The 13,571-nt window shown below is 34.0% G+C and overlaps 1 protein-coding gene across 1 annotated transcript in view; it reads right to left on the bottom strand.

The window, feature by feature from the left end:
* Positions 1–13,571, bottom strand: part of MDGA2 (MAM domain containing glycosylphosphatidylinositol anchor 2) — a 916,950-nt gene that overhangs the window by 125,521 nt on the left and 777,858 nt on the right. Inside the window, exon 9 of the mRNA XM_011989775.1 lies at positions 11,978–12,247. Within this exon, the coding sequence (XP_011845165.1) occupies positions 11,978–12,247 (270 nt within the window). The remainder of the gene's footprint in view (positions 1–11,977; positions 12,248–13,571) is intronic.

The following is a 13,571-nucleotide window of genomic DNA, read 5'->3' as shown; positions in this document are numbered from 1 at the left end:
CACACTAACCCCTATGACCCTTCTTCTACAGAGCTTTTTTACTATACAATATTTTGTCCTGCGGATAGATGCTTTTGCTGCTTTGAGTTTTAATATATGTTTCTTTAGCTTAGCCAGAAATCCATGCTCTGCTCGGACTCTACCTTGCTATGTTCATATATAGCAAATTCCCCAAAATGGAGAGCTAGAATAATCATGGGGCTCAATTCATCGGTTTCCCTCTCACAGGAAATGCAGTCTTGCACTGTTTGTTTTTATTCCTTAAAATTGTAACCTCATGTTACAATTTGCCCAATGTTATGGTTGTTTGCCCCATGTTATGGTTGTTTGTAGTAGAAAGGCTGGCTCCATTAGTATTTTCCAGATAACTTTCAAGATTTTAGTAAAGCTACAACACGGTATTCAAAAGCTTTTAACGAAGACATGAGTTGTATAACGCATGTATTTTAAAGACATGGTTAACACATATGGTTAAGCAGATAATGTTGCTTAAATTAGAAATCAAAGAAAATTAGAATAAAGAAAAAATATGCTATAACACAGATAAACTGAGTCAAAAAGTGGACAAAAATCTTTAAAACCATAAATAATGTTTTATTTTAATCTGAATAAAAATTCAGGTATGAGATCTAAACTTCTAAATTTTCCTTCTCTTCCTATAGCTTCACTCATTGAACAAGTATTCATTGGTAGTACTCTATGTATGAGGAATTCCTACAGATATTGGAGGGGGAGATTGTAGGCAGTGAGCTCAATATGATATAACCTTATTGTTTGATTTTACAGCTATATTGCCAATTTATATGATAATTATTGAAACTTGGTATATTCTCCCTTGTTTACTCACAAAACAATCTATTAACGTGCCTGCAAAAAAAAAAAAAAAGACATTTTCAAAGGTTTCTGTACTTCGAAATGAATTAATGCATTTGCTTGTGAACTAATATTGCACTGGAGTTGTGTTGCCAATATAGCAGTAAATGAAAGGCTAACAAGCAGGAATAAGTGCCTGTTAAGAGAAATCTTAATGGCCTGAAATATTCATTCAATAAATGGACTGATGTTTGCTCCTATGGAACATACATTATGATGTGGATGTAGTCAACAAACAGTTACATAATTTCTGGGTTTGACAATATTCTGAAGACAATCTCTGAGAGATGACATATATTAAGATTTGTAGAACAAGAAAAGGCTAGTCATGCCAAGGCCAGAGAAGAGGATTCCAAAACTAGAATTTTCTCTTTTACCCCTAAGTTCCTCCAGTCACCTCACTTACACCATAGGCCCAGAGAAAACTGACAATACAGTGAAACACTGATTTTTTAGTGTCAATAACTCCCTACCATGACTGACAGGTCAGAGGAAGGATGCCAGGTCCTTCCCCTTATGTCCTCATAATACCTGTCCCCTTATGTTATATTGGCATCGACTCAAGTCTTAATACTGAATTATTATGAATAAAATATTTTAAGCATTACTTGTTTACAAAAAAACAGACTTGATTAGGTCTTTACTCATCCTTTCTTCTTTCTCATATTCCATTCTTTTCCCCCAGATTCATCTCTTTCTTGCTTAATTCCAACAATCAAGAATTTTTTTTTAATAATCTTTGTAAGATAAACTTTTAGAATAGGAGTATTTTTATCATGTCCTCACAATTAAATGTACACTTATTTGCATGCAAAATTCTTTTTCAATGTATTTTATCTTTAATATTTTGAAAATATAACTCCATTATCTCTCTGCATGTCAAGTTGCATGAAGTTTAATGTCTATATAATTCTAAATCCTGTATAAATGATCTACTTTATCTCTATAAATAGCTTTTTAAACATTTTTGTACTTGATATTTTAAAATTCATTTAAATTTATCAGAGCATGTAAATTTTTCTCCCAATCTATTGCTGCTGTCATTCCATGAGCCACATCACTCAGAGGTCTAGCCAATATGGTTTGGCTGTGTCCCCACCCAAATCTAATTTTGAATTCCCACATGTTGTGGGAGGCACCAGGTGGGAGGTAACTGAAACGTGGGGCAAGTCTTTCTCATGCTGTTTTCCTGATAGTGAATAAGTCTCATGAGATCTGATGGTTTTAAAAAAGAGGAGTTCCCCTGCACAAGCTCCCTCTCTCTCTTTGCCTGCTGCCATCCATCTAAGTAAGACATGACTTGCTCCTCCTTGCCTTCCACCATGATTGTGAGGCTTCCCCAGCTACACAGAACTGTAAGTCCAATGAAACCTCTTTCTTTTGTAAATTTCTCAGTCTCAGGTATGTCTTTATCAGGAGTGTGAAAACGGACTAATACACTAGTGCTTTTTACTTTCTAATTTAAAAAATATGTTTTTTTTTTATTTAATTTTATTTCTGCATTTGGTCTTTTACTTCCTTATGGGTTTCCTGCTAAGCAGATATTTATTCTTTTGTCCTTCACATCTCTTAACACTTGACTTATCTTTGTGTCCCCTACTGGGAGAGTTCCTCTATGATATCTTTCAAACTACTTATTCCTGCCTTGTCCCTATTCTGCAATTTAGTCTAGTAATGTAGTTATTTATATCAACTGTTATATTTGTATACCCATTGTCATCAATTTCTTTTCTGCAATGCTCTTTTTTCTTCTTCATGTTTTTTATATCCTTCCTGCTTTCTTTGAGGATGAAATTTTATGTATTTGAAACTCTTACTTTCTGTTTCTTAATACTCCTACCTAATGTGGAATAGATTATTCCATTTGTCTTCTTTCTTTCATAATTGTTTTGCTCCGGATTTTGCAGATTTTATTCCTGTGAGAGCCCTAATTGCCTTGTACCATCTATGAGAGTAAGGATGACCTAGGCTCTTGCTTGTGTTCCTTCGGTAAAGAGAAGGAGTGCCTCAGGATGGAGAGATCTGGTTGCAGTATCATTTTTACCATTTTCTATCTTCTCTTCCCTCTACTCTTCAGTTTTCTCCCTCCGGTTCTCCCAGTTTAAAATACTCTAGGTCCAGGCCCTGCTGTTATCTTAGGTTGGCCTGCCTCATGGGTGTGGTCTAGCTTGAGGCAGTGTGAATGGAGATGTGAGGAGAGGAAGAACAGTAGAAACTCTGAGAGCCAACCACTCTGGCTGCCCTCATTTCTATACACTGTCCATTCCAGCTCTGGTTCTCTCTCCATTTTTCTCCTAATATTTCAAGTTAGAATTGCTGCTTTTCTGCTCCTTGGTAATGTCAGGCAATAAGTCATCCAGAATAATACACAGAGCAGAAAAAGCTCACCTAAAATGCAAAGTTCTCTCTCAGACTAGCCACAAAATACTGTCACTGGCCTCATTGGCTCCAGCCTAATAATCTTACCACACTTCTCTTCCAACCAAAGCTCAGTTGTGCATTGATTACTTACTTTATCTCTGAAATCAGTCATCCTCCCCATCTCTGCCTTTTTGGAGGGGCATTTTTAATTGTTGTGTTACTCAGAGAGAAAGTAGCTTACCTATGGTTAAATCTGGAAATCTTCTCATCTTACGTTTGTATGATCATATTGCTTTGTTTTTAAAACACTCACATTGATTAGCTTATCAGATAATCCTAAAATTATGTGAGTCATGGGAAGCAGATTTATCATCTCCCATTCGACAGATCGAGGAAGCAAGACCACAAAGAATTACATCGCTTGTACAGAGCTAATCTGTTAGAAGATGTTAAAATCTTTCATTCATGGGAGAACTTTCTTTACATACTGAACAAGAATAAAAGACAGCTGTACCCACAACAGATTATCCACAAGAGTTCCATGTGGACTAGAGGAGTTCACGTAATTTTCTCCATGTTGTAATTTGATACTGTGATTTCTTTTTTTTTTAAAAGATTTTTGGGGCATATGTGTAGCTTTTTACATGGGTATATTGCATAATATACCCATGTAAAATTGCCTTCTAGTGTACCCATCATTCAAATAGTGAGCATTGAAATGTTTCCCAATGTGTAATTGTTTAACCCTCACCTCCCTTTCTCTTCTCTCATTTTGGAATCCCCAAAGTCTATTATTTCCATCTTTATGTCCATGTGTATCCATCGTTTAGGTCCCATTTATAGATGAGAACATTGGTATTTGATTTTCTGTTTCTCAGTTATTTCACTTAGAATAATGGCCTCCAGCTTCATCCATGTTGATGCAAAGGATATGATTTCATTAATTTTTATGGCTATATAGTATTCCTCATATATATATAACACATTTTTTAATCAAGTCACCTATTAATTGATACTTAGTTGGATTCCATGACTTTGCTATTGTAAATAGTGCTGTGATAAACATACAAGTTGAGGTGTCTTTTTTATATAATGATTTCTTTTCCTTTGGGTAGATACTCAGCAGTGGGACTGCGGGGTTGAATGGTAGTTGCGCTTTAAATTGATCTTTAGCATTGCAATGCTTTAGTTTTAAGAGGGTCCAATAGTAGATTTTTGATAGTAATATTGCTCTGAATCTTTTATTGAAGAAATTACATGATTTTATAATGAAGAAAATGAGTAATGCAAATAAATTAAGGAGCCATCAAACTGCTGTACAAATAACAAAAATTTTAATTGAAGTTTTTATTTAAGTATAATATGAAATATAAATACCTCGTCATACGTTTACTGGAGAAAAATAAATTTTTAAAAACATTATATGAATTTAAGTCAAATATTAAGGTATACATTTTAGTAATAAGTGACAGCATTAACTTCGTTAAGTGATACTTAAATTTTTATCCCTAACTTTCCAGATTTTGCATGGACTCTCTTATATTTTATCTGGCTTGATTATTCAAATATTCCTTTATCATCATTAATAAAAGAGTCACTGACATGTGTCAAAAAGAGTTTGAACTATGTTATTCTGGGCTTCCTGGACCTCTGTTAGTTTATCTGTCAAAGGAGGGTGACATCATCTCTTCTGCATATGTAGTAGGGTTGTTGGAGATGATAAGGGTATGTGTGGAATCACTCAGTAAACTACAGAAGGCTGTACATGGAATGGTTAGGATATATTATAATTTTCTACTTAAGGTTATTTTGCAATACAACTGCAACTCATAAGCTGGCTAAAATATTGGGATCCACTAGTCCACCTGTTATCATCATAAATAAAATTCTAATAAATTTAGCAAAATTCTGGCCTTTAGAAACTTTGATTTGACACTGAAATTTCTTGTCTTTTAGAGTTATCACAGGCAATTTTACTGGCAATTATTTTTCATTTTCAAAGTATATTTAGACTACTTCTGATAGTTATTAATGATTTTTCAACAATATTATTTTGCTCATTTTTAGACATTGTTAAGAAAGAAATATCTAGCTGAATAGCAATAAATAAATAAATAAATAAATAAATAAATAAATAAATACAAACACTGCCAGAGACTAAAATATATTTTCTATCTGGTCACTATTAATTCAATCCAAAATTAGAAAGGAAAAAGATAAAACACTTTAGTTTTGATGTGTAGTCAAATCTCCTTTAGTAGCTGTTTCTTCTCACTTATTCTTCAGTAATAAGAAATGCTAGATTCCCCCAACATCTTGTTTTAGGTGATATTAAAATCCTCAGTCATTTTGAAATTCTTTATATACTGAACATGGAGAAATTGGTAGTTTCAATATGTCAATATGAATATTGTCATATGCCAAAAGGAAAACACAGTATGTGAAATCCTAGCTCAAATATTTCCAAACTAAAGGTGAGAGTAGCAGTTACAGGCAAAATTTTGCTTTGTAAAACCCTATTTGGCAGGATTAAGGAAAGGGATTAAACTCTGAAGGATTTCTTTAGTTAATATTTCAATAGATATAGCAGTTTCATTCCTATGTAGGCTATGTTCAAAAAGGACTCCCAGTGGCAGGAAATGCTGGTACTTGTGGCAGAAAGACCCTAAGATGACTCCCAATGATTCCTGTCTCCTGTTTTTCATATCTTTGCATAATTCCTTCAGTGTCAGGGAAAAATCGTGACTTCTTTCTGATTAATAGAATCTAAAAACTGTGACAGAATGTCACTTCTGTGATTGTATTATGTACATAAGATTCCAGTTTAGCAGACTGGAGCTAGAGATTCTTCTTGTGGGTTTGAAATAAGCAGCCATTTTTGAGAAGCCCATGGGACAAACTATTGAGGGCAGCTTCTAGGACCTGCAGGCATATTCTAGGGTCTCAGGGTAGGTCCAGCAAATAGCCAGCAAATGCCAGGGCCTCTATCATACAACACAAGGAAATTAACTCTTTCCGTAATGTGAATAAGCTTGGAAGGTATTTTTCCCTAGCTGAGCCTCTATACAAGAACACAGCCCAACCAACAGTCTGATTGCAGCCTTGTGAGACCCAGAACAGAGGACCTACCTAAGCCATGCTTGGAATCCTGACATATAGAAACCGTGAGACAATAAATATGTTATTTAAAGCTTTTGACTCTGTAGTAATTCTTTATGCAGAAATAATAACCAACACAGCACCATCAATTTTATTATGTTTAGCATTAAAATATCTTGAGTCACTAATCAAACCTCTTATCATCTACCTTTTGAAATTATTCTGAGACTCGAGATGTTCATGGCTCTGAAAAAGGGGTATAATAGTGTTGGTGCAAGGTTTACACAGATAAAACTATAGTTCAAGGATTCTCCTTGGCAATCTCATTTTAATTTCATTGTACTATTTTCAATAAAGGCAACATATATACACACACACACATATAGTATATATATGTATATATACACACATATATGTGCATATATATAATGCAATTTAATCTTCTTAAAATAAAATATATGCCCACAACATTAATTGACAGTGAAGAAATATGATTATTTTCAATATCCAACCAGAAAAAAATGTGTAAAATTATTGGGAAGTGTCCTCAAAAAGAAGAAGCATGCTTCACTTTTGGAGGAAATGTGGAATTAATAGCTGCAATTTAAGTAGTCAGAGTTATAAGATGTACCATTTATTGACGGTGGTTGAGGATTAAGATGGAAGAAGCCTGAATTCCCAAGGACTTTGTGGAGCAGAATCATCGTGTTACTTTCTGAAATGATACATCACTTAACCTGAGTGAAATAATTTTCTAGACTGTTTAAATAATGGTTAAGCCATGTTTAAATCCTGGTTATTTGGAGTTTATTTACATGTTCAGAGAGAAGCAGTTACAGCAGTAATCATGAATTTGTGAATCATAAAATATTATCACAGCCTGCACCTGTGTATTTGGTTGAAGAACAATGATCGACATAACCCTAGTAAAGTCATATGCAAAAGTCACTATAACTGTAGCATAGAGATACACAAAAGGCTAGTATTTCAGAATAAAGAAATACGTGAAGAAAGGCAGAGTCCTACAAATGTGTGATGATTTGGGAGAAGCAGCATAGTCACATTTGAATTGAATTTGGAATAACTGGTAGAACTGAAGTAGAGATTATGCTACATATTTTATTTGAGATATTAATGAATGCTTTGAAGAATTATGACAGTGAAGAACTTGCACATCATCCTCTAGGCAATGAACAGAATCAACCTTTCTCACTTAAGATAAGCTAGGTTTTCTAGGAAAATAAAGCCCAACAATATGAAAATTTCAGAGATCAGATAAAAGGAAACTGCAATGTCCCAGAAGAGAATATAAGGCTTAAGAAGTGCAATAGATATAAAAACAAAATTACTTCAAGATGCTATGCACATGTAAAACTGGCAAAGTTTTTCAGAGAAAGTTTTTATTGTTCTCTTTTTGATGTTTAATCTTGTACCTCACACTTAGTAAGTAGACAGGAAATACTTGTTAAATACATTCCTGATTGTAAAAAACAACTCAGTTGAGAGTACATATTAGTGGTTTTATACTCAATTGTAATTTATGGCTATGCAATAAAAAATCTATTACATATATACACTGTTACCTTTAAAAAAAAACAAAACACTCCTTTAGTATCTTTCATTTAAAAGAATCTTAAAATGTCTCCATTGATAAAATTCCTAAATGTTTTACAAGTCTAAGTATATATAACTGTGTACATGCACTTTCTGGAAGTTAGAAGGGCATTCTACTTTTATCTCCTGGATTATATAGGGAACATTGATTACCATTTTATTTTGCTCTTATTTTCTTTTATCTAAAACCATGTAATAAATGCATATGCTTAGACCATTGCATTTAAGCAACTAGACAAAAAAGCTAATATAAAAATTATGCTTTTTTCACATTATTTATTGTCTTGCCTGACTTGTCAAGAAATCTTAGTCTCCTGACACCCATAAACATTTCAATAAAAACATAATGTCACAAGCAAGTCTGTTACAGTGAAGAAATATGAAGAAAGTGTAGTTAGTGGGAACATAATTAGAATAGCTTAGAGCAAACATCTTGATTGCTAAATATTTAGGAATATCAATTAGAACAATTTGAAAGGCACAGATAATTTAAAACTTTACAAATAAACACTGCATTTGGCTGCAGATTACCTGGGTCTTCATGTTCAAAAAAAGAATAAAAGTGCATCTTCATTAATCTGTGGTGCTGTCAACAGAATCTACCAGTAGATTCTGTGATCTGGTTTCTTACATAATCAAGCTGCTGGAAACATCTTTTCTCTGCTATATTATGTAATGGGCATAACATTTCAATGTTGAAGCATCCCTTGTGGTTGGTTTAAGCCAATGTGTAGCTTAAACCTACACAATCTACTGATGTAGGTGACCTGAGACCTCCCAGGTTGATTTTCCGCACTGACTGCCTCTTGCAGTTGTACGCTTGTTCCAGCTGGCCTTTTAGGTGGCAAAAGCAACCCCTTCTTACAACTTTGCTGAGATGTAAGACACGTGCACCCATGTCTCCAGGGTCTAGCCTGCTTAGTGTGATAAAGCTGAGGACAGTTGACAAAACTGTTCTATTCATCACGTATAATTTTTAAGAGAGGGGTTCTTTGAAATAGTGAGTTGTAATGTGTATTTGTTATCTAAGACTGCCATAACAAACAGCCACAAATTGGACGGCTTAAACAAACAAACAAACAAAAACTATCTTCTCCCAATTCTGAAGGCCAGAAGTCTGAAACCAAGGTCCTGGCAGGACCCTACTTCCTACTTCTGTAGAGACTCTAGGGGAGAATATATTCCTTGCCTCTTACAGCTTCTGGTGGCTCCAGGGGTTCTTCAGATTGTGGTTGCATTACTGCATACTCACATTGCCTCCTCTTCTCTCTTAAAACTCCCCCTGCCTCTCTCTTATAAGAATACATGTTATTGCATTTGAGACCCACCCAGATAATTCAAGATAAGCTCCTCCTCTCAAAATCCTTAACTTAATTACATATGTTGCCTTGTAAGTTAATATCCACAGTTCCCAGGGATTAGGACATAGACTTACCTTTTTCAGAGGGCACTAGCTAGCTTTCTAAAATATATATGATTTATTTTCAACCTAAGCCATCCTTTACTCTCTCTGTATTCACTTTTTTTCTCATTTAAAAATTATTTTCAGATATTTTCTTTCATTGAATCATTAATTCTTTTGTTCATCCTTCATCTATTTAATCACTCTAGAGTTACTGGTTTTCTTTTCTAGATCAAGCAATGTGATGGGACATAATGGGGTATAACATAGAATGATATTCAGTCATATCATGAAAAAATAAGCCCAGATATTTTGAAGTATTGAAGAATATGTTTTTCCAGAGTTAAATATTGAGACATTTTGAATCTTTGATAAACTGAAATGCATACTCCAGTTAAATCCTGTGCTGTAATATTATAGAACTATTAAAATGGAAATATTTATGTCTACATATTAATATATAAGTAATATAGGTAATACTTGGAATTTCAAATTTACAAATGGGCTTATTCTAATAAATCAATATGCTACATTAACCTTTAGAACTTGTAAAACATAGCCCATCGTAGAAGATGAAAAATGGCATCTGGGTTTCTACTAAAGCTCATGAAGCTCACTTAAACCACATAAAACTGCTGTGACTTCACTATTAAAATATGAATACATAAAACGTATACAAATGCAAAGTATTTTTTAGTATTATAGTTAATTATCTTTAACATAGATAGTATACTACAAGCTAGGCTCATCACAGTTTCCAAAATACCTTGGCTTACTTTCTTCTTTTTCCTAGCAGGAAAATATTCTCACACCTCTTCTGACATCTAAGTGAACACAACTCTATTCTTTTAGCCCCTTACTTTAACATACATCATAAACATAGAATTTTAAAAGAAAAAAGAAAAGAGGAATAATCTTTTAAGATTTCCTGTGAGTTAATACAGGTATAGATGTCATTGCCTTTTAGTTTGATTCTATACATTTTGGTGTATAATTAGATCAAGTCTACTTTGGGATGACTATACAAAATTCATGGTAAGTGGAAGAGTAAAATAATTGTAAAAAATAAAATTTAAAATGTTTTTAGTTAATTTGAGTCTCAGAAGTAAACAGCATTATCTTGAAAGATTTGTTTTGTGCATTAAAAATATATGGATCTTTGTACACTTCTATTCCATGGCTCTCTTATGTTAGATTCAAAATTTTGAGTTATGAGAAATTCATAAGGAATACTAATCCTGATATGCTTTAGTAGATGAACTAATTGGTGTTTCAAAGTTTCATCCAGACATCTGATATGCTTTCCTAGATTAGACTAGCTAATATTACATTTCAGAAAGCAAAAATGGCTAAAGGCAGTTCATAATTAGAAAGTTCCCTCACAAGTTAGAAATTATCACTTATAATTTATGCTATTAATAAGTTTTAAGTCTGGAACCTTTTAATCACTTTTATGACTTCTTTTTAGATAATACACAATGTCTAGTTTCTTTTTTTACTACTATGAACATTTCAACTATTACAACTAACTACCTATGACAAAAAAAAAATGAGGAGTATTTTCTTTTAATGCATTCCTAATTTGTCACTCAAAAATAATGTGCAGTATATAGATTATAAAAACAATGTAAATAATTACATCAGTCATAATACAGATGGAATGTTTAAAAGACAATGACATCAAAAGTCAATACTTCTCCCTAATTTACTATCTGTCAGATACAACTCTACTGCTTTTTCTTGAAATATTTGTAAACATATGGCCAGTCAAAGACAAAATTGAAAGTTATCAAATATTGAGAGGTAGTAAATAAATACATACATGAATAAGTAAATAAAAGAAAAAAATTCTGGTAATAAGAAAACCAGAGCAATTATCTATTCACATGAGATTTGAAAAGAAAAAAAAAATTTGCAACTTGATCTAATTAAAGCCAGCCAACACCACAGTATGTCTCATTATTACTGAAATACTCTAAATAACTGATATGGTTTAGCTCCGTGTCCCCACCTAAATCTCATGTGGCATTGCAATCCCCACATGTCAGGGGAGGGCCCTGGTGGGAGGTGATTGGATCATGGGGGTGGATTTCCCCCTTGCTGTTCTCGTGATGGTGAGTGAGTTCCCATGAGATCCGATAGTTTAAAAGTGTGTGACACTTCCCCCTTCACTCTCTCTCTCTCTTTCCTGCCATCATGTGAAGTAGGTCCTTGCTTCGCCTTTGCCTTCTGCCATGATTGTAAGTTTCCTGAGGCTTCCAAGTCATGCTTCCTGTTCAGCTGGCAGGACTGTGAGTCAGTTAAACCTCTTTTCTCCATAAATTACCCAGTCTCAGGTAGTTCTTTATAGCAGTGTGAGAATCGACTAATACGATAACCTACCTCCTCCTCACTAACACTACTAGAATTCAGATAAACTTCTATGTAATTTTGTAGGCCCGTGCACCCTTTATACTATTAAAATAAATTTGACTTAAAAATAAATGTGTAGAAGCTCTAACTTGAGTAGTCAAGCTGTTCTATGCTCCATTGATTTACAAAGTGTTTTCATTCTTATATTGGCATAGCTCTAAACTCTCTTGGTCTAAAAAAACAAAACATATAAAAAGAAAATATCTGGAATCCTACCTGTTACAAGAAAGCTGCATCTCCCAGCTCCAGCTTCATTTATGATGCTACAGTTATAAACTCCATAGTTTTCATTGGAAAGACTCTTCACAGGGTACTCTGTGTATTCCTGAGAGTCAAATTGACCCGTCCGTAATAATTTATTGCCCAAGCGCCACTCGTAGGTCAGCACCCGTATTGGATAGGCTCTCAGTACTCTGCAGCTCATAGTGACACTTCGATCCTGTCCTTGCCGGATTTCCAAGAATGCTGGTTCCACTGCAGGGGGATCTGTAGAAAAGATATGTAAAAACAGATGAAAGATGTGACTTGCAATAAGCCAAAAGCTACTCTTATTAGAAGAAGCTATTTTTAATAACACATGCAGCAATAGAGGAGGAGTGTGAGAAGTGAATGAAGAACACATTTAAGCCCAGAAATTTTAGCTTGGGTTGGGAAATGTGATTTCCTGAGGGTAGGAAGTAAATGAGTCTCCTTGCTTTACAAATGCATTTGCAGGTGAAACTACTAGAGCTGACTGATCCTTCTTACCTCTTTCAGCAAATATTTTTAAACTTACCTATTAATTCTAATATTATCAATATTCTCCTCTTTTCTTTTTTGTTTGGGGCCCTTTGTTTAAAAGTGGTAAGAATTCCTTTTTTAATGTAAAATGAAAAGATTCCTCCCTTCATTCACTTCATGGTCTGATACCGAAGGCAGCTATTTAAAAAGCTAATTTACAAAACTGTATGAAAAATTATTCTACAGTGCTAAGTAAATAAGAATTGAATGACAGTATGAGAGTTGACCAGGCAAATATGTTACAAAAATGATACTCAGTTGTGTCTTCAAGAATATACAGGGAATGGTCAGGTGAGTAAGCAGTAAGAGAAAGTATTCCAGGTAGAGAGATGTGTATATTCAAAGGTACAAAATCTGAAGAGGAAGGGATGTTCAGAGAAATGCAGATGGATTAGCATAGCTGATGCACAAAAGAAGACCATAAGCGCTTGGGGGGAAATAAAGATGAAGAGAAAGAGACTCTATTCAAGGAATGCATTTTCTTGGTATTGAGGAGATCTTCTAAAATTTTTAAATAAAGGATTTATATGATCAAATTAATTTTTTTTTTTTTTTTTTTTTTTAGGAAAAATATTGTGGTAGATAGGAAAAGCAGAAACCACAGAGGGAAGAGACGAGTTGCAAAAAAATTAAATCACTCTTGAAAATCTGAACCAAGGTGAGGTCAGTGGGACCAAAAATGATGCCTTAGGCAATGAAGGGGATAATAGCGCCAGTCATGAAGACAGCGAGGAAAAGGAGAGGTAGATCGATGTACGTTTAATGTGTCAATTTTATGCATCTGTCAATCACACATCCAGAAGCAGTGTTTCTTCATTTCCAAATATATGCGTAACATTTTATTTTCTCTTTGCTTTTGATTTTTTGCTTAACTGAACTGTAGTCAGATAAAATAGTCCACGTTTTCAATCCTCTGAATTTGTTAACACTTGCTGTATGACACAATATACAAAAGATTTCTGTTCTTGGTGTGCTCGCTAAGAAGGAATAGTCTGCACTTTTGAAGTGTGATATGTATCTATTGGGCCGA

Source organism: Mandrillus leucophaeus, unplaced genomic scaffold (assembly GCF_000951045.1).
Source record: "Mandrillus leucophaeus isolate KB7577 unplaced genomic scaffold, Mleu.le_1.0 Scaffold362, whole genome shotgun sequence".
Lineage (NCBI taxonomy): Eukaryota > Metazoa > Chordata > Mammalia > Primates > Cercopithecidae > Mandrillus > Mandrillus leucophaeus.
Note: the sequence above shows the minus strand (reverse complement) of the source record. Positions and strands in the feature narration are given on the sequence as shown.